This window comes from Lissotriton helveticus, chromosome 8 (genome assembly GCF_964261635.1).
Source record: "Lissotriton helveticus chromosome 8, aLisHel1.1, whole genome shotgun sequence".
Lineage (NCBI taxonomy): Eukaryota > Metazoa > Chordata > Amphibia > Caudata > Salamandridae > Lissotriton > Lissotriton helveticus.
This window is the reverse complement of record NC_136069.1, coordinates 1,146,163,525-1,146,186,148: the sequence shown is the minus strand read 5'-3', so window position 1 is coordinate 1,146,186,148 and position 22,624 is coordinate 1,146,163,525. Positions and strand designations below refer to the sequence as shown.

The 22,624-nt window shown below is 46.3% G+C and overlaps 1 protein-coding gene across 1 annotated transcript in view; it reads right to left on the bottom strand.

Annotated features, from left to right (window-relative positions):
- Nucleotides 1–22,624, bottom strand: part of NPAS2 (neuronal PAS domain protein 2) — a 420,609-nt gene that overhangs the window by 147,518 nt on the left and 250,467 nt on the right. Inside the window, exon 10 of the mRNA XM_078658025.1 lies at nt 20,734–20,840. Within this exon, the coding sequence (XP_078514151.1) occupies nt 20,734–20,840 (107 nt within the window). The remainder of the gene's footprint in view (nt 1–20,733; nt 20,841–22,624) is intronic.

Genomic DNA, 22,624 nt, shown 5'->3' with positions numbered 1-22,624 from the left:
CTCATAACCTCCAGGCTCGACTATGCCAACATTCTGTACGCTGGAATCCCCGCTTGTCACCTTCACCGACTTCAGCTGGTGCAGAATCAGGCTGCCCGGCTGATTTTCCGTCAACCCAAACACGAACACGTCACCCCCCTCCTCTGCACTATCCACTGGCTCCCTGTCTCTAAACGCTGCACTTTCAAACTGGCATGCACCACTTTTAAGGCACTTTCGGACGCAGCCCCCTTGTTTATATCCTCAGCCTTGTCCCGTCACATCCCCTCTAGAGCTCTCCGCTCAGCGTCACTAAATCTTCTTGAAGTCCCCCGATACAAAAGGAAAAAGCACGGCGGCCTGAGCTTCTCGGTTCTGGCCCCTTTTACCTGGAACACCTTGCCTCCTTCTCTCCGTCTTTGCCCTAAATACGACTGTTTCCGCAAATCTTTAAAAACTCTGCTCTTTCAAGCTGTATTTGACTAAACTCCCCTTTCTAAGTCACCGTTTCTATGTCATTGAGCGCCAAGAAACCTATGGTGATAGTGCGCGTTACAAATAATTTTAATAGAATAATAGAATAGAATTGGTAATGCATACAGGGCAACATTTTGAAATTAGGACGAAGGAGATTTTCAAAAAATAATCGCAGGAGACTGTATTTTCCCGATAGACTTTCATTGAAAAAGAGCCACATTCAAGCCAGGGAATGCTAAAATAAAGCTGTGTTTGTCATAAAAAATTGGCAGCCTCATGTCTGAATTGGGTCCGTTGACATGTATGGTTACGTCCATGAAGACCAGAGTTGAGTTTATATTGTGCTTTGTTGCTGTGCGTTGCATCCGCCTCCCGTCATTTAGGGTGGAGGGGCTTTTGAAAAGCATGATTGTCTGACAGGCTAAGCAAAGGCCAGCCTGACAGGCAGTCACCATGTCAAGGTCAGGCATCGAGGCACTTTACAAATGCAAACTATGCGGGTGCCTGGCAGCCTCCGCTAAGCTTTTCCGGGTCGAAAATGTCCACGCATGAGGGCGTGACCTCATCAGCCCGGCAAAGTCTTTTGAAAGCTTGCCCTAATGACGAGGGGGAGCATCACTGAGTGACTCATACCTGGGCCCTTCAGGTTTAAGCCCTGAAGTGCCCAGAGCTGACTGACTATCATCGGGCTTCACCGTGGGGTGGGATCACTGACCCCGTCCTACTTTGTGAGGAGATAGGGAAGGTTCTCTTTTCATAGGCTGGCCCATGATAAGATCACCCAATGAGCGGAGGGAGCAGGATCTTCTGGCAGTCCCTTACTTTCCTGAAGCCTCCAAGACTCACCGACAGTGGCGGCTACTTTGCTAAGGCGGAGGAGCATCGGCCCACTGCAGCAAAGCAGTGAAAGAAAGAACAAATACAATGATAATAACTCAAGGTTATTATCATTGGATTTGTTCCTGCTGCTCAGCTTTGCAGGGCGGGCAGGGCTGCTCTGCCCTCAGAGGAGGGGAGGAGTTGTTTGTCCACTCAAAGTGCGCAATGATTGTTTGGCCGGCCCTCTGGGGCAGTCCAAAACAGTCATGCGCACTAAACATGTTCTCCATGAAGCCTACATTACAACCTGCATGGAGAACATGCCCAGGCCCCCAGTCCCTGGCTGAGCGCCGATCCACGGCGCTCTGACCAATCACAACACTGCACTACAGCGTTGTGATTGGCTTACGGGAGGAACCCTGGCTGCTTCCTGTTCCGGCCCCGGACAGGAGAGACTGAGACGAGGTACGCTGCGGAAGAGCAGCAAGAAGGATTTTTTAAAAACCTTTTTACACCACCCTGTCGACCCCCATGCCCCCTCCCCACCCTACCACTCCTGATTTGTGGCGGCCGCTACTTACCACAATGCCTTTCTGCTTCTCTGCCCGGCACCCAATGTTGCTGCGGCAGCCAGTAAGTCCTTGTTGAATGTTGACTACATGTGTGCATGCATGAACATATGTGTATGTGCGCATGAGTGCTGTGAATGTGTGTCGGTGTCTGTATGTGCTTGCGAATGGTAGGTGTATGTGTGCACTTGGTATTGGATGGGTGTGAGGGAGTGTGCATTTATTTATTTATTTTTAACATTTGTTAAGCGCGAACAATTGCCCGCAGGCGTCTCGGCGCTGTACATTTGTTTGCTCTCCTGTGGGTTCGATAACTTTTTAGAGGTTAAATAACCATGTTTTCAGTTTCTTTCTGAAGGACATAAGGTTTGGGCTGGATCTTATGGATTGCGGGAGAGTGTTCCATAATTTTGGGGCGGCAACCAGGAAACGTCTGTCTCCCCAGTTGACCAGCTTAGTCCGAGGCACTACCAAGTTGTTCTGTTTGGCTGAGCGGAGTGTTCGAGAGGGAGCGTATGGAACAAGATGGTCTCTCAAAAATTGGGGTGCTTGCTGATGTAGCGACTTGTAGACAATGCACAATGTTTTAAATTTAATTCTGTTCCTAATAGGGAGCCAATGAAAACTTCTTAAAGTTTCAGTTATGGGTTTAAATTTGGGAATGTCTGAAAGAAGTCTGGCTGCTGCATTCTGGATCGTCTGCATTTTCTTAATAACCCTGACTTGGGCATTGGCAAACAAGCCATTGCAGTAGTCCAATGCTGATAGGACAAGAGCGCTGACCAGTGTCTTGCCTACGTTTTTGGGGAGAAAAGGCAGGATCTTCCTGACCAGGCGCAGTTTATAGAGTGCTGTTGCGGCCGTCTGGTTGGCATGCGCCATGAAGTTTAGATTGCCATCAAAGATGACGCCCAGATTTCTTACTTTTGTGGCAGGTTTGGGCAAGGCTCCGAAAGATGGTGGCCACCACATAGGGGACCTATTAGGACTGAGGTGGCCAAAAGTGACCACCTCCGTTTTATCGGAGTTTAGCTTCAAACAGTTTGCTGACATCCATTGTCCGATGGCCAGCATGCCTGCTTTGAAACTCTCCGCTACCGTTTCCCCATCATTTCTGACAGCCAGAATCAACTGGGTATCATCTGCATATGAGGTAAGGTTCATCCCGTGCGCTTTGATGGTTTTTGCTAGGTCCGACACATAGATATTAAAGAGTGTCGGACTAAGGGATGAACCTTGAGGTACCCCACATGGCAGGGATAACTCAGCAGATTCAAATTGACCTAGGGTGACTGCCTGGGTTCTCTCCGCCAGAAAGGATGCTAATAGATTTTTTGCTAGGCCTTGTACGCCCATCCTTTCGACACGGTCGACTAAGATCTTATGGTCTACCGTGTCGAAGGCGGCCGATAAATCTAGAAGCACCAGTAGTGCAGCGCCACCCTGGTCTCTGATTAATCGGATATCATCCGCTGCTTTAATAAGCGCTGTTTCAGTTCCATGAAACTTGCGGAATCCAAATTGTGTTTCATCGAGCAGGTGGTTCTGCTCGATGAATTCCGTAAGCTGAGTGTTCATGGCTTTCTCTACTATTTTAGCAAGGAACGGTAGATTAGCTATGGGCCTATAGTTTTTCAATTCAGTTTTGTCTAGGCCGGGTTTTTTCAGGAGAGGTTTTAGTAAGGTCTTTTTTAAGTGGCTAGGAAAGATGCCTGTACGAAACATTAAGTTGCATATTTGAGTTATGACTGGGACCACAGTATCCATTAATGGACGGAGGGTGTTCAGTGGGCATGGATCTAAAGCCGGAGAGATGAAGGGAGCACTAGCTGGCACAGGATGGGCAGAGGTTCAGATGCAAGACTCCTAACCCAGTAGTGAGTCTATGGGTCCTACCCAGGATCAAGGATGCTGAGCTGAGTGGGCGTCTATGAGTATTGCTGATAGAAGAATCTAATTTACTTTCATATGATTAAGGAGAGTTGTAGGGAATGATGAAAGGAATGATATGAGAGGGGATTAGGTGGTTCTTGACAACTTAGCCTCATGGAAGGGTGTCTGGGCTAGCAGGGGATTCCCATGTATCTAACCCATTGAAGAGATTAGGAAGGAGATTTCACAAGATGGACAGAGGCAATAAGGTAAATGGGAGGTTAAAAGCTCAATCAGTGCTAGTTTAAGAGTGGCTCGACTGGCGTCAATGCACTGGATACAAAATTTGAGGGGGCACCCTTTGCATGAAAGGCTGATGTGATATAAAAGCAGAATACAGAGTTCTTTGTGTGTGTGTGTCATTTTTCAGGGGATAATTACAAGGCCATGATACATCCGGTGAATAATGCACTTGATTGAGTGATCTGTGAATTGTCGAGTCACAGTTTTGACTCATGAAAAAGTAGCATAGAGGGTTAATGTTCATGTGTGGCAGGCAGATCACACATTAGTATTTTATTTAGATAGCTTGGGAGTTACTGATTTCGTCACAGAGATCCTTTTGTTACTTGGAGTTCATAAGCTACAATACTCCTAATATATCACATTGAGCTATGAAAGGATATCAAAGCAATTTATGCGAATTGAAAGGCATAGGTTTAGAACCTTATTGTTTTCCCCCTCAATCTTTCACAATCCAAATGTTCCTAAAGAGGGTTTCCTTTGGGTAGTAATACAATTTTATAAGTATGACACGCCCAATCATTAGGTTACATTTCAAAATCAGATTTTTGGGGGCAGATTTACTAACATTTGCACCTGATCTGCATCACCATTCAAAGTATTGTTTTGGAGCTTTCTTTCCATCAGATATCCTGAATTATGTTGGGCAGTACACCTAAAGTCAGACAAAGTAGCACTGAGCTCTCATTTGCTTCAAGGAGGCATATCATAGCCACATTACACTGTTGGCTCCAAGAAAATTCAGTTTTTAAGTCAAATCTCTGATTGAGTCTTCTCTGCGAAATGTTCTACAAATTGCACTTAGTACTTTATCATGCCTAGGAATGAAAGAACTTCCTCTTTATTCGAAAGAGCTTCCAATTATTTATGTCCTCCCAGGTTCTTTTTAGGTTGTACCTCTTATGCATTAACTTCATGCCCAAGGTAAGCTACTGTACTCTTACCAAAACATTTTTCTTTTACTCTTAATGTCAAACCAATTTTCAGAGATAAAAACTTTGCCATTCCTGCATCATGATCCTTCCAATCCTTCCCAAAAATGAAAACATCATCTTGATAAAGGATATAACCTCCAGTATACCTTTCAAAAGATTAGACATTACTCTCTGAAAAACAAATGTAGCCATTACCAGAACAGAAGGCATCCTTAGGAATTTATATGCACCCATCTGTGTGATGAATGCTGTTAACTCCTCAGATTCTGGGTGTCATTGCACCTGGTGATATGCTGATGCCAGATCAAGTGTTGTAAATAAGTAAGCACCTTCTAAAGAGGTTAATATCTCTGTTATGCTAGGTAGAGGAAATGTATCCTAGAATGGGCTCTGATCCCCTCGGGGGTTCTTTCTTGCCTAAGGCATAGCAGGTCTTGATTTAGAGGATAATCCATCAAGATAGAATAATATTTGTACTGACTTACCTTTTTTGGCACCAGTCGACAAAGTGCTGGTCACCAGACTGAAAGTTCTTGGTGTGGTCCCGGTAGTAATTAACAAGACACTGAGGATTCAACCAATTCTTTTATAGGATGAGGACAAAGGTAAATTGTTGGAAGGGTGATCAAATGGGCAAGATGGAAAGGAGTGACCACCGTAGGCAGTAAAGCAGCCCTGGTTTGAAACACCAGCTTATCTGGAAAAAAGGTAGCGAAAGGAGGGCAACAGCTTAGGTCTTGCAACTCACTGACCCTTCTAGCAGATGTGATTACAACCAAAAACAGATCTGAGGGTCAACTTATGAAGGGTACAACTGTGAAGGGGCTCAAACGGAGTCCCCATCAAAAATGTAAGATGCTGATTTAAGTACCACTGAGGCACAACAAATGGAGTGGTGGGGAAAAGATTGGTCGAGCCCTTAAGAAAATGCATTACAACAGGGGACTTAAACAGGGACGGCTGATATGGCAGACAGAGAAATGCAGACAAGTCTTTTAAATAGTCCCTCTGACATTAAGAGACCTCTCTTGGTGAATGACGCTGAACCAGATCCTTTGCTGATGGACCCAAAACAACATCATCCACGTTCCAGCCAAAGGAGGTGAGACCCTACTCTCCCTTGTTTGTTGCCATACCACATCACAGTTGTATTGTCCATCAAGAGCTGAATGGACTGATCCACGATGGAGGGGATGAAGGCCTTGAGAGCCAGCCGAATCACCTGCAGTTCCAGCATGTTGATGTGAAGTACCTGCTCTTCTGGAGACCAGAGGCCCTGATCTTGAGTTCTTCTGGATGAGCTCCCCGCCCTAATGTGGAGGCATCCGTCACTACCGTAATCCAGGTCGGTAGGGGAATAAAGGCCATCCCGCGAGTCAGGTTCACCTCGTTCCCCCTGCAAATGTGGGGAAGTTCACAATAGAGTCTGACAGGTCTCCCTCATACTGGAAACACTGCCTACAATATTAAATGTACAAATTTATATAAGATTTTTTTTGTGTTGGAGTCATGGTCTATTTGTATTCACCCATCTGCTTATAACAAAGATGTAGGAGAATTTGTATGTAAATATGTATATATTGTACAAGCACTATACCAATTTTGTATATTTTTAACTTTTCAGCCATGATGAAGTCCGCAATGTCGAAACGCCTTGGTTGGGCTGATTAATTGTTTGTATCCACAAACAATAGAAATAAATGGAGAAAGTTCATTGAGACCACGTGACTGTAAATTACAAATAATTACTTCCTTTGTATAGGGTCGGACTTACTGTATATATTGAGGATGTATATATTGCAGATGCATCCATCGTCATTCTTGGACACCAGAAAGTAATGCACAAAACAACCCTAGCCCTTTTCCTTCTTTGACACTAACTCCACCGCTCATTTGAGCAGGAGAGCTGTCACCTCCTGCTAAAGAATGACCAAATGTTCAGGCGGAAGAGAAGAAAGAGGAGGCAGGATGGGGGCAAAACATGAAGGAAGAGAGGGGGGAGTAGACCCTTTTTATGATTTGAAGGACCCACTAATCTGAAATAATGGCCTTCCAGGCAATGAGAAAGAGACACCCCCCTCCACCGCAGTCACAGTGTGTGGTTGGGGAAGGGAACTAGGCCAGCTTCCCTTGTGGTGCGGGGAAGGAGGAGGGTTGAAATATGGATCCACAGCCCCTTCCTCGTTGTTGTCCAATGTATTGACTGATGAGCGGGTTAGGTTTCTTGTGGCTAGCTGGGTATTAAAATCTGGAAGCAAAGGTCGATCCTCTCTCAAAGCCTTGAAATACGGATGATCAGAGGTGGAATCTGAAGGCGTAAGGATCAGTCTGTGGCCTGACCAGCCTTAAAGAATTTCATCGGTGAATTGACTTGTTACCAAACAGGTAGACTCTATGAAAGGGAAGGTCTATTAGTTTGGACAAGACATCAGAGGAAAAGTTGAACCGTCGGAGTCAAGCATGATGTTGCATTGTGATTGAGCTATCCATGATGGAGTCTGCCATGTCTAACCCAGATTTTATGATCTTGGGTTGCCTTCTGACTATCAGCAATGAGTAGTAGTCGTAGCAGTAGTACTAAAATCTCTTTATTCAGTTAAATAAATTAACATAAAAAATTTAAACAAATGAAAACTCATGAGGCCTCACAAATAAATTAAATAAATTATACACAGTCCATAAACCATGATTGCTACATGTATCGGCAACAATAAAATACGGTCTAATAGTGCAAACAGATTATGGCCAAGCCCCGCAAATCTTGATGATACTTCTCAAAAAGTGACCCATATTAATACAGGTGTGCATCCCCCACAACATGTAAAGGAATACTATTGCTGGCCTTACTTGTTGAAATTGGGCCTCTCTCAGTATGGGAACCAACAATGTTTTCCTTGGCAGAGTTTACATAATACCTGATCCTCCCTAAGAACAGAGTGCCAAGATAGGAAATTCTGTTTAACCCACAGGTAGTCCAATTTGGCAATTTCCTCTGGCTGCAAGAAAAGGCTGGGGCGGGACAGAGATGTCAATGCTGACTGGATGTAACCTAACCACGTAATTTTTTGGGAGTCGGCTAAAGAGAGACAATCCTGGATAATCAGCCTATTAAGAGTTGGATCACTCTTGTACCATATTGAGAGACAAAGTAATATGGGCCTAAGTTTAATGATATCCCAGATCAATCTAAGGCCAGGTTCCTCATGTTGGTGAACTTTTGGGAACCCCCAGCAGCCGCTATAAGAACTTGTTCTCCTCTATCTGGAGGGGACCGCAATCGCATTGCCCTAAGATATCACTACCATAACAAGTAGCAGAGACACACTGATCCCTATAAACACAGAGCAGAGCTTTTATGGGTTTCCTGCCCACCCTTATGCTGACATCCAGGACCACTCAGCACAACCTTGCTAAGGTGAGCCATTTCGATTGAATAGAAGGGCTTAAGGAGGACCTATCGTCAAACTAGATGCCCAAATAATTAAAAGAGTGAACTTGTGTGACTGGCTATGAGTTCCTGTAAGTGATCCTTCACATAGGCCAGGACATGTGACAGGATCATCTGGGCCATGTCACATAAAGCACGGTTGTAGTGTGCGAGAAGACAGTTTGCATTAAGAGACATCAGGGTTATACTCCCTGTAGAAAAGGCCTTCTCGCCCCAGGCCTATAGGAGTTTTGACTAGCGGGCAAAAGGGGCCGTAAAGAAGGCACCACCAGACTGGACCCCCAAACAATAAAGTTGGATGACTAAGCTCTCTGGTGACAGTTACATGAAGAGGAAATCAGGAGCAGGGTGATAACAGCAAGGTATGAGCAACTGACCACCAGCGTAGAGGTGGGTTTCTCCGAAGCTGCCATGATAGGTTCAAACAATGCTCATAGAAGGGGACAAGAGGTTTGCAAGAGTCTGAAGAAGGATCTGAATGTGTTCTAAAAATCTTGTGAAGGCAAGATCTGTAAGCCGCTCTCCAACAATCACTGTACCTCTCTGCGAGAGTGGACCTGGGGCCTGACATCGGACTGCGGTGCTGGTGGACTCGCTTCTGGCACTAAGGGAGGTGGTGGCGGAGGCAGAGGTGGTGTAGACGGAGCCAGAACCAGCAATGTCCTTGTCATCAGTTGTTGCCCCAAGAAGTGGAGTGCTGCATCAACATTTTTTATTTTACAGAGTTTTATAGCGCGAACTTGACCTGAATCGGGTATCAGAGCTTTACATAGCACCAGCTGCATTACATGAGAACACATTCATTTTTATTACATGAGAACACATTCATTTTATGTTTTTGTTAGGCACAGAGAGATTAAGTGATTTGCCCGTAATCACAGGATGTTGTGTGTCCCTGCCGAGACTCGAACCCAGTTCCCCAGATTCAAGGGCGACCGCCCTAGCCATTAGGCCAGCTCTAGTGCGGTGCCGAATGGCATCGGTTAAAATGGCGGGAACAACCGCACAAGTGTTGAAGTGGCTGAGAATGAAGATGCGCTGGTGGTGTTGATTTTGAGAAGATAGAAAACATTGCTTTCAAGAAAGCAGCTGGACCGAATCCCGTCGTGGGGAAATTTGGGTAGGACACCACAGGCAGCACCGTAGGCTCTTCAAGTAGAGGTGGTGGCGCAGAAGGATGCTGGAAAATGGGCCTGATTGATCGGAGGACCTCCCAGTGTCAGGTCGTCCACTTCCGGTTCTGAGGACGAAAGTCCTGCAAGAGATGGACAGCAACGTGGGGATTTAACTCTGGAGTGTTCTTCTCCTTCCTCCTATGTTTCCTTTTCTTCTTACCATTGTAGAAGATGGTGAATGGGAACTATGTTGAGAACGCTTCTGGCAGTGATCCCTCAGCCTTGCCATAAACAGCTTGGCCTCTTGTTCCTTGATGGCCTGGAAAAGCATGAGGAGCAGGACTTTGAGTCATGTCATGGCTGAAACCCAGACACCATAACAGATGGCATAGGGGTCCATGATGTACATCTGTCCCTCACACTACCTATATGGTGTTAAAGGGAGACATGGTACTGCTTTTTTAAATTCTTTGTTGTGAGGAAAAATTGAAGCTCTGGATCAGCGTCTTAGGCGTGGAAAAAAGGGACCTGGCGTTGATGCGCTGGGGCGGGTGGGTATTTATTGCCTCGGTGTAGTCGCCTGATGTCACTTCCGGTGCCCACTGAGTCCTGCGCCCTTCACCCGTGAACTTGTTGCTTTGAAGTTTACCGATGCAGTCTGACACCTGGGGTTGTTCTGCAGGTAGAGGTATTCATCAGAAAAGTCCTGGCCTGTGTGGAAGTTCCCAGAAAGCCCAATAAGGACAGAGATACAGAGATGCAGAGACAGCACTTTGAAGCACGCTCCACCCCTCACTTAGATACCAGAGGAGATCTACCCAAAACACAACCTCCACAAACTAAAGTGAGCTCAGTGGTGCCTCTACCTGGTGAGAACACTCTCTGAACCACCTTTTTATTATTCTTTGACTCTACTGTTGCAGTGGTCCAGCTCCAAACTGCCTTGCCATTTTTTTTTATAGAAACCTGATCACTATGGAATACACTGAAAGTTTTTTGTAATCAAAACTGTTTCAAATGACTTGTTGGTTGTTAGGTATTGTGCTCACCTGCCTGAGTCCATGGTAGAGCCTGATTAATGTACTGTTTGGTGTCATATGTAGCAACCGTGTGCTTGTCTGCTGGGTTTTAGATTAGCAGTGATAGAGCTGTGTATCTCCCGGGGCCTTGTAAATAGCCCTTTTATCAACAATGATAGTTTGTGTGTTTAGTGAAACACTGCCATCTATCTGGCCTTTGGCACTGTGTTTGTTGAAGGAAAGTGTGTGTCTAGGAGCCTTTAAAGTGTGCTGTTTGGTTTGTTGCCTTGCAGAGTGGGTTGTTGCCATCTGTGTTGCATTCATTAATGTTTTGTGCCAAGTGTTTTGACTGTCAAATTCCAGTTACATTGCACAAACCTAGTCAAATGAATAAAGAAGAGTTGTGTGTATACATGCCAAAAGTGCACACAACTGTAGACATAGTATTCTAGACGGTGTCATGAGCTGAACCTATTCACCGCTTTGAAAGCAAAGATACTTCCTACTGTTGGAACTGTTACACAAAATCAGTGGTTTAACAATTGGAGCAACAGTCACAGTTGCTGGTGTGTAAAACGTATCCACCCTTTTAGACGCAAGTATTTTACTTACTTTCCCCTATCTGAGAGAGTCCAATTTAGAGCAGAGGTTTGAGCTCCAAGCCCCTTCCAGACTGCCGAGTGGATAATGTCCAGCTAAATGAACCCTGGTCAGGTCCTGCCTTTTGTCTTGGCCAGACTGACAACGCCTTGAGACCCTCACAGGGAAGTAGCGCACTTTACAAATGTATTGATTGATTGAATGAAGCAAGTATTGGAATAGCCAATAGATCGTGTCTTTGGGACTTTATAAGTGTTTAGCCATGCAGCACATTTTCATGGGTGCTGTGCCACCAGGGATTGAAGAGCTATACAATTACTACACACTGGGTCATGCAGTGTGATTCAGCAATACATGCTTGCCTTAGGAAACATTTATGGACACATTCCAAGGCTTTTTAATGCCCAGTCAGATAGGCAAGTGCCTTGATGCAAATCAGTGGTACAAAAGGGGGTGGTGCTCACTTTGCCACTGGATTCAAGCAAGCCGGGCTGAAGACGGCTGAAATGCCAGAAACCGGTCCTCGGAAGCTTGTTTCCGGTCCAGGGAAAGCATGGCTTGGCAGTTCGGGCTGGACTGTTCCCATGAGGCACAGGGTCAGCCTGATTTGCACATGGCCATGTCTGAACTGGGGTGGCAGATAAGCTAAAGAACAGCGATGGATTAAACCCAGATCTGCTGACTGGGTGTGAGTGTTTGATTGGTTCAGATGCTCCATCCATCACCACCCCCTTTTGTGCCACTTTGTTCGCCATAAGTTGGCAGGGTATGCTCAGACGTGAGTCCCTTGCTCACTTTGCCACTGGATTCAAGCAAGCCGGGCTGAAGCCGGCTGTGATGCCAGAAACCGGTCCTCGGAAGCTTGTTTCCGGTCCCGGGAAGGCATGGCTTGGCAGTTCGGGCTGGACTGTTCCCATGAGGCACAGGGTCAGACTGATTTGCACATGACCATGTCTGAACTGGGGTGGCAGAGTGGCCTAAAGAACGGTGATGGATTAAATCCAGGTCTGCTGACTGGGTGTGAGTGTTTGATTGGTTCAGATGCTCCATCCTTCACCTCCCCCTTTTGTACCACCTTGATGCAAATCAACATCATTATAACATAATGTGTGTGAATGCATCACTAGAGTACTGAACAGCCTATGAAAAAAGCAGATACATACTTTTCAATGGTGGGGACGTCATATCCCTCCTCCCCCAGGCCTCTAGTCAGCAGGCACCCTTCTCCAGAGTTTTGTATTCAAAACACTGCACGCGCTATACCTTTACCAGCAAGCCTGGTCTGAGGCCGTTTATTTGCTACAAAATGAGAGGGCAAAATACATTGTGGATTCACAACACTGTATTAACTGTGACACTTCTACCCCCCAACCTGATCCACCACTCTTAAATCATACCCCTCTCAGGCGCAATAGGCCTTACCATCCCATCACTTAACAAGGCCTTCACCCTTTCACATACGGTCCCCCCTCATTCCGCCCGGATCAACTTACCCCATTGGAATCTAACAATGCTTTCCTCACTCACCATGTCCGAACATGCGGACTCTCTCCAATAGAGCACACACCTCAACACACATTTTGCTACCCTAACTCTGATTGGAGAGCACATTTCAATGAGATATCCCTCGGACTATCCTATCTCAAGGACGAAATGCAAAACCTATCAACAATCACAAAAGAGATCCTAAACTCTCACAGAGCCACTAATGTCACTGTGAACCAAATCAGTTACCAAAATAGTAGATATACCACTAAAGAACCACACACTGAACATACTATTCAGAATAGTATACCTTTCCCCAACAACCCTTCTTGTTCCAAGAGACTAGGTGCTGAGTTATCTGACACTGATTACCTTATGCCAGCCCTTTAGACAACAGCAAGCCTCTACATGGTAGCATTCAAACCATTCAAGCTAACCCTTACAGAGAACCTACTCTCAACAACAGATCTATAAATAGTGAAAACCTTACAAATATCAACTTAGTGCATACAACCCTCTCCCATCCTACTAGCAAACTGAAGTGTGTACTCCTCAACTGCAGATCAGCTATCAAACATGCGTCCGACATCTACGATCTCATCCTCTCAAACAAGCTTGACATTGTCATCCTTACTGAAACATGGCTAAATAGCTCCTCCTCTACTATCCTAGCCCTACTGGTCCCTCCTAGTCATGACATAATCCGCCTAGACAGACTCATTAAACCTGGAGGTGGGTTAGCCTGAATCTTCCGAAACACAATCTCAGTTAACCAAAGTGACACTGTCTCCTTATCCACCTGTGAATATCTTTGCATCAACATCATGAACAACAATTGCCTCATTAGCAAACTTCAAATAATACACCACCCCCAGGTGATAATCTGCTTTTCATTGAACAGATAATGGAGCTCATTTACATCCAATGACAATTCACAAGTGTCGCAGATTTTTCTAGGAGACTTCAATCTACATTGGAATAATACGAACGATAATGCTGTAAGCTGTTTCAAATTCTTCCTGTCAAATCAGGACTTGACTCAATTCTGTAACAGTCCAACCCACAACAAGGGGGAGACATTAGACCTCATCATTACAAAAACGAACATTGTCTCACTATACTCCATTATCTCCTGTCATTGGTCTGACCATTACAGCAAACTCTTTATCATTATGGAGGTGACTCCGAAAAGATGCCAACCAACAAAAACAAAACAATAGAAAATAAATATTTAAAATATCAACCCTATCGACCTAGCAAACCGATGCAGCACCGACCTGATCCCCCAGACAGACATGCCAGACTTTCATGACCTCACAGTCTTTTACAACTCCACTATTCTTGAAATACTTGACTCAACTGCCCCCCTCCACCAAAATCTCCAAACCTTGGTTCAACGAGATTCTGAACTCTGACCGGCGCAAGCTAAGAACAGCCGAAGGAATTTGGAGATCGAGACCCTCCATTGAAAAAATAAATCACCTTGGAGCACTGAGGAATGCATACAACAGGAGAATCCTAAAGGCCTCATTAGCAAACTTCACATAATATACCACCCCCAGGTGATAATCTGCCTTTCATTGAACAGATAATGGAACTCATTACATCCAATGACAATTCACAAGTGTCGCAGATTTATTTAGGAGATTTCAATCTACATTAGAGTAATACGAACGATAATGCTGTAAGCTGTTTCAAATTCTTCCTGTCAAATCAGGACTTGACTCAATTCTGTGACAGTCCAACCCACAACAAGGGAGAGACATTAGACCGCATCATTACAAAAACGAACATTATCTCACTAGACTCCATTATCTCCTGTCATTGGTCTGACCATTACAGCATACTCTTTATCAATATGGAGGTGACCAATCAATCAATCAATCATAGCATTTGAAAAGCACACTACATACCCGTGAGAGTCTCAAGGCGCTGGGGGGGGTAGGGGGGGATGCTGCTACTGTTCGAATAGCCAGGTCTTGAGGAGTTCCCTGAAGGTTAGGAGGTCTTCAGTCTGCCGTAGGCGGATGGGGAGGGTGTTCCACGTCTTGGCGGCGAGGTGGGAGAATGATCTGCCGCTGGCGGTCACTCTTCGGAAGCGGGGGACGGTGGCGAGGGCATGGTCTGCGGAACGGAGCTGGCGTGTAGAGGCCGAGTCGGATGTTGAGATACGCTGGCCCGGTGGCGTGGAGTGCTTTGTGTGCATGGGTGAAGAGCTTGAAGGTTATCCTCTTGTTGATGGGGAGCCAGTGCAGGTCTTTCAGGTGGGGTGTGATGTGGCTGTGGCGGGGATGTCAAGGATCAGGCGTGTGGAGGCGTCCTGGATGCGTCGGAGTCATTTCAGGAGTTTGGCCAGGGCTCCTGCGTAGAGTGCGTTTCCATAGACCAGTCTGCTGCTGATGAGGGCCTGGGTGACTGTCCTTCTAGTTTCGGTGGGGATCCACTTGAAGATCCTGCGAAGCATGCGAAGGGTGTTGAAGCAAGAGGAGGAGACAGCGTTGACCTGCTTTGTCATGGAGAGTGTGGAGTCGAGGATGTCCCCCAGGTTTCGTGCGTGGTTGGTGGGTGTAGGGGGTGCTCCTAGTGCTGTCGGCCACCAGGAGTTATCCCAGGCCATGGGTGTGGAACCGAGGATGAGGACCTCCGTCTTGTCTGAGTTCAGCTTCAGACGGCTGGTCCTCATCCAGTCAGCGATGGCCTTCATGGAGGTTGGTTTTGGCAGTGTGGGGGTCCTTGGTGAGCGAAAGGATTAGCTGGGTGTCGTCGGTGTAGGAGATAATGTTGAGGTTGTGCTGTCAGGCGACGTGGGCGAGTGGTGCCATGTTGACGTTGAACAGCGTTGGGCTGAGGGATGAGCCTTGGGGTATGCCGAAGATGATCTTGGTGGCTTCGGAGCGGAAGGGGGGGGAGGCGGACGCTCTTGGTTCTCCCGGCGAGGAAGGAGGTGGTCCAGTCCAGGGCCTTCTCTTGGATTCCGGCATTGTGGAGGCGTTCTCTTAGTGTCTGGGTGCAGACTGTGTCGAACACGGCTGACAGGTCCAGGAGGATGAGGGCCGTGGTTTCTCCGTTGTCGAGCAGGATCCTGATGTCGTTGGTGGCGGCGATGAGGGCAGTTTCGGTGCTGTGGTTGCTGCGAAACCCGGACTGGGACGGATCCAGGATGTTGTTCTCTTCGAGGAAGCTGGTCAGTTGTTTGTTGACGGCCTTTTCGATGACCTTCACCGGGAATGGGAGCAGGGAGATGGGACTGAAGTTCTTGAGGTCCTTGGTGTCTGCTTTGGGTTTCTTTAGTAAGGCGTTGATCTCTGTGTGCTTCCAGCTCTCCGGGAAGGTCGCTGTCTTGAAGGAGATGTTGAGGATTTTCCGGAGGTGGGGTGCGATGATGCTGCTGGCTTTGTTGAAGATGTGGTGTGGGCAGGGGTCTTCCGGGGATCCGGAGTGGACGGTGTTCATGATCTTGATGGTGTCGTCGTCGTTGATGTTGGTCCAGGCGAGCAGGCGGTTGGTGCGGGTGGGAGCGGGGGTGTCGGTGGTTGCTGGGGTGGTGACGGCGTCAAAGCTGTTGTGGATGTCTGTGATCTTGCGATGGAAGAAGGTGGCCAGCGAGTCACACAGGTCTTGTGATGGTGGGATGTTGTTGGTGTTGGAGCTGGGGTTGAAGCTCTTTGCTGTTGTGTGTGTTGTTGTCTATGCGGTCTCTGAAGGCGGTCCTTTTGGCGGATCTGATGAGTTGGTGGTGTTGGCAGGTGGAGTTCCTGTGGGCTGAGTAGCTTTCCGGTGTTCTTTCGCGAGTTCAGTTTTTTTCTAGTTTTCAGCAGATTCGCTTGGAGGCCTGGTAGTCTTCAGTGAACCAGCTGGCTCTCTTACTGGTGTGGGTGTTGGGAGGCTTCTTGAGTGGGGCGAGGGTGTTGACGCAGTCGTTGATCCATTGTCTGAGGCTGCGTGCTGCGGCTTCGGGGTCGGTCGGGTCAGCGGGTGGGCTCTGGGCGAGGGTGGCGGTTAGCTGGTCCTTGGTGATCTTGCCCCAGCTACGACGAGGCATCTGCTGGGTGTAGTGGTGTGTGGTGGGTTGCCGGAAGGTGAAGTGGATGCATCGGTGGTCGGTCCAGTGGAGTTCGTTGGTGCGGTCGAAGAACACGTGAGTGCTCGCTGAGAAGATGGGGTCAAGCGTGTGGCCGGCAGAGTGAGTGGGTGTTGTGACGAGTTGTCTGAGTCCGAGGTTGCCGAGGTTGTCCATCAGGGTGGAGGAGTTGGCGTTGTTGTTGTTCTCGAGGTGGAAGTTCAGGTCCCCGAGGAGGATGTAGTCCGTGGAGGCGAGGGCATGTGTGCTGCTGAAGTCGGTGATGGAGTCGCTGAACTGCGGGCGGGTCCGGGGGGTCTGTAGATGAGGGTGCCTCTGAGGGTGGTGTTGGGGTTAGTGTGGATCTGAAAGTGCAGGTGTTCGGCGGTGTTGAGGGTGTCGTCGGCGTGTGTTGAGATTTTGAGAGTGTTCCTGTGGATGATGGCAATTCCTCCTCCTATTCCGTTAGTTCAGTCTGTGCGGGTGATCTTGTAGCCTTCCGGGATGGCTATGGCGATGTCAGGTGCCGAGGAGGGGGTCAGTCAGGTCTCCGTCAGGAAGGCGATGTCTGGGGCATTGGTGTCGAGTAGGTCCCAGAGTTCGATGGCGTGTTTGCGGGCAGAGCGGGTGTTGAGCAGGATGCATCTGAGGAAGTTGGGTTTCTTGTTGGGCGGGTTGGCGGGCCGGATGCTGGTGAAGCTGCAGTTCCGGCAGGAGAAGGGGCCTTGGGTGCATTTCGGGGCGGCCTGGCAGCAGGTGCAAGATCGTCTGGCGTTGAGTGCGTGGAGAGTGCTGGAGTCGTAGCCGATGCGGGTGTTGTGGTGTGTGCGTCGACCAGGGGTCCTGGCACTGGGCAAAGTCCAGGCACGGACGGGCACAGACGGGCTTGACTCAAGCGCTCCTTTGGCGCGCCCGCTGCGCGGCCCCCACTTGAGGGGCTGCAGGAGGGAGGAGCAGCTGGGAGGCGGGAGCGGGGTGGCGAATGAGTTTGGAGGGGGGCGGGCCGCAGGGGACACAGCGGCGGGAAACGGGTGTGGGTCACAGAAGACAAAAGGGACAACAAGAGAATGGGGCACAAGGGAGAAAACGGACACAAAGAAACCAACAGTGGGGGCATTGAGATATAGGCTGAAGCAATACGAGGCAGACAGTACAGAGGCAAAAACGAAGTAAAAAGCAAAGCGCAGGCGGGATACCGGTCAACGGGCGGCAGCAGCAGCGGTGCTCAAGTCACACAGGGGGCTGCGTGGCAGTGAGAGGAGTGACCTGCCTGGTTACAGGGTCAAAAACAAAACAATAGAAAATAAATATTCAAAATATCAACCCTATCGACCTAGCAAGCTGATGCAGCACCAACCTGATCCCCCAGACAGACATGCCAGATGTTCATGACCTCACAGTCTTTTACAACTCCACTATTCTTGAAATACTTGACTCAACTGCCCCCCTCCACTAAAATCTCCAAACCTTGGTTCAACGAGATTCTGAACTCTGACCGGCGCAAGCTCGGATCAGCCGAACGAATTTGGAGATCGAGACCCTCCATAGAAAACCAAAATCACCTTAGAGCACTGAGGAATACATACAACAGGAGAATCCTGAAGGCCAAGGCAGACTTTTTTTTACAACGCAGCAGAACCATGCCATCAACCGTCCCAAAAAAACTATTTGAAATAGTTAAACAACGATTGCTCAACACACCAAACTCTACGGAACTCAGAGAGTCGGCTACACCTAGCTGCGAGGAACTTGTCAATTTCTTCATAGAAAGATTAAAACCATTGAATGCGACATACAATCTAGGAATGCCCCTCCTCCAACTATTGACCATGAGTCTACATTTTACTCCCAGATCAAGGATCAGCTTAGTACACCAACGGGAACCCTAAAGAACAGTGCCTCTTGGCACACCTTCACGCCCTACTCTTAAAACAACATCTATATCACCCTTCTTGCGATTAATCCCTCCAATCATTTCGCTGATCCACTACCTCCTTCCCTATTCAAAACGATAAAATATTCTATTCTCCCCTTATGGACAAAGATTGTAAACGCCTCCATCAGGCAAGGTACCATACATGAATGCCTCAAAGTAGGGCAGGTAACACCCATACTAAAGAAAGTCAACTCCCTCTCCTCTGATCTCAACAACTACCGTCCTATATCCAACATCCCCACTCTGGCGAAACTACTGGAAAAATGTGTACCAACTCAATTATGCAACCACATTGAGAATTTCAACCTCATGGACCAACACCAATCCGGATTCCGTCAGGGACACAGCATCGAATCAGCACTCACCCATACAACAGCGATATACTAAAAATGCTACACCAGAATGAATCATGCCGCATGATACTTCTTGACTTATCCTTCGACACGCTTAAGCATGACAACCTTCTGTCCCTTCTGGAATGAAGGATGGGCCTATCTGGTACCGTGCTACAATGGTTTACCTCATGCCTTAACAACAGAACCCAACGAATCAAGATGAAGCAATCACTCTCCCAACCTTCCTAGGTCAGCCTAGGGTTTCCACAGGGCTCAGCACTATCACCCATTCTTTTCAATCTACTCATGGAACCACTAGCAAACGCACTGAACTCTGTGAACATTCTGTATCACTGGTATGCAGACGCTACACAACTCTAAAATGAAAATCTCCTCCCCAGAAGACTTCATCTTCCTCAATGCTATTCTCCATAAGACTCAACGTTGGCTCACTGACAACCATCTCATGCTCAACACCAAAAAAACAGAATTCCTCCTCCCCTCCCCTCCCAACCACACACCCAAGATACACCTCTGGCTAAAGTATCTAACCACCTTTGACTACTCTCCCCACATCATTGACTCCACTAAATCCTTGTGTATCACCCTGGAAAAACACTTTAATATGCAGGCGCATATCAGTAATGCCACCAAAGGCGCTAATCATCAGCTGAGCATCCTAAGGAAACTTAAACTCTTCCTTCCACAGGCTGACTTAAAAATGGTGGTACAAGCCCTAATGCTGACAAGATTGGATTACGGAAGTATCACTCTATGCGGACTCCCCAAATACAAGTTGGCCCCACTGAGGGCTTCTCGTAACGCTGCGGCCAGGCTCGTCTCTGGAACAAAAAGAAATAGCCACATTTCACCGACCTTAAAAGAACTGAATTGGCTACCATATGAGGCAAGAATACAACTAAAGATCGCCTGCATGGCACAAAAACCCCAGCTACTCAGCACAAAAGCTAGTACCTTCTGGAGGGTGCAGAGCCTTCCAAAGAGTGAGCTCACTACTATTAAAACCACAATCCTTCCACAAAAAGATAATGTGTTGCAGAGCCTTCTCTGGTATTGCACTGAAGATTTGGATCTCCTTATCTTCAGATGTACGACGAATACCCTCTTCCTTAAAAAAAGAAGTGAAAAAGAAGTGAATTTGCTTCTAATGAACACATTAATTCCCTACAACGCTAAACCTTTTATCACTGTTAGCAACTTATGTTATCTTATATACTACTGTCTACATCTTTCTATATCGAATGTCGTTTACCGAATGTATGTATATTACCCCCGAACCATCTAACGTTTCCGTACATTATAATGTAAAGCACTCTGACACCCTCTAGGGTCATGTTCGCGCCAGATAAAACCTTATATATAAAAAATGTAAAATAAAAATAAATCGAATTTTTGGAATCATAAAACAGGCATCAGACAGCTAGCATCAGTAGATTGTAAAAAGCATAGAAAAGGAATTGCTTAGATGGATACAGACAATCTCTTCTAATTTTCGATCTTTCTCACTTCTTCCCACACCATAGATTTCTCTGCACATTCTTGTTTACGCTAATGTTACCTTCTTTTCATACAGGTTCTTCTTGATACTCATTATGATGTTGTTTATTCATTTAATGCTATTTCAATTATTTGAACTGTATTTTTAAAATTGCACAATGCTTTGCTGAAAGTGCTTCATGAATCAAATTACAGTTAAGTTAAACAAAATAAATGCAACACATTGTTATAAAAATCACTACGTTATCACTTCTAATACTTACAATGTTCGTGACATCTTGCTAAGAGTTCTAGGTCATCAATGTGATAGTAGTCATAGCCAGAAGTACCCAGAACCTCAAAAGGCAAATATCCTATCACAGGGGGAGCTCTGAAAAGTAAAAATAATGCAAATTTGTTACTCATAGGAAGGAGACACTTCTGTGATTGGAATGTACGAGCTGAATGGCTCTGGTCACACTACACTTGAAAGACTATATTAAGAAAGTGAAATGTTTTCCATACCAGGCACAAACCATGAATATGTTTAATGAACCTTGGGCCATATGTACGACACATTTTACTGGTCGCAAATGGCCCATTGGGCTGTTTGCGACGGGTAAAATAAATTTTCCTATGTACCAACCCTATTTTGCTGGCCGGTAACCTATTATGACTCACAAAATAGGGTTAGCGAGTCAATATTAGAGAGTCGCACTGGTATGTATGAATGTTTAGCGACCATGAATGCAGTCGCAAAAGATTTGCAGATTACCGCCAATTTTAAATTGGTGGTAAGCCATTCGCAAATAGTAAGGGGTTTTGTGAAAAAGGGGGCACCACCATTTTTCAGAGAAAGACCACTGCCCACTGTAAAAAAATGATTTTTTTTTTTCATTTTTAGTTTTGAAATGCATCCCATTTGCCTTTAAGGAAAATGGGCAGCAAACAAAACCCCAAAACCTGCTTTATTTAAAAAGCAGACACAGACATGATGGTCTGCTTACCCCAGCAGGCCACCATCCCTGTGAGTACCAGCCATTCCCAATGGGTCACAAATTGTGATCAGCCTCATGAATATTAATGAGGCAGGTCCCTTGCGACCTATTTGGAAATCGCAAACAGTGTATAAGACACTGTTGTACATCACGTTTTGCGATTTGCACATTGAGAGTCGCTAAAAAACGCAAATTGCGAGTCGCAACACCTGACATGTCATAATTGTGGCCCCTTGACTCCATTCACATTCACCACATTTGCCCATCAAAATGCTCTACATTACAAAATGTTAATGATTAATGAATTCACAGTTTTTTCCCAATTCCATGGTCTACTGTGCATATATTACCATCTCCTCATAGGAGGTGGTAATCATCAACGAAGTAGCTAGTGAGGGTGAGTGGCGGTTGGCAGGGAGCAAAGAGGGTGTCTAGGGTAAGGGGATGTGGGGCCACGCTCTGTGGGCATCGACAAAACCTTTCCATGTAGTTTTCACACCAAATTTCCACGTGCATTTATAACGACAAAAACGTATAAGTTTGAATTCCATGTGAGAAGAGAGCCACCGTCACTCAAATATGTCATGCGGTTGTATTGGGACACATTTCTGGATAAGAAACTTTACTTTCTCTATGAAGAAAAAAAAGCAATAAACTCAAATGCAAACCATTCTTCTACATTAACTTCAAACAGGTGGATTTTCAATTGAAGAAATCCATCGGGTTTGGAGTTAGAGATTCCAGGTATACTCCTGTAAATCTAAACCTACCATTAATTCACGGGTATCCCTGTGAAAAAAAGGTTAGACAGTACCAGAAAAAAGTTGGAATTCTAAGACACATATCTTATTTACAATTACAAAAAATGTGCAAATCTACACATCGTGGATTTAGGCTTTAGATTTGGACAAGTCTTTGCATGTCCAAGGTTTCACAGAGTTCTAAATACACCATGAATATTACAAATCATTGATGGTCCCCGCATGGTCAAGCTCCATCATGTATACTGGAGTTGATTGTCCCAATGGCGGACCGTCCACAGGAGTGTGCATATTAAAAATGTGTAAAATGACAATCTTCAACCTTTTTCTTCTTCACAAGGAAAATATTTTTTCCCATGTGGTAATTTCTTCCCCAGGACAAAAATACGCAAATGTACTTATTTGTCTCCCACCCT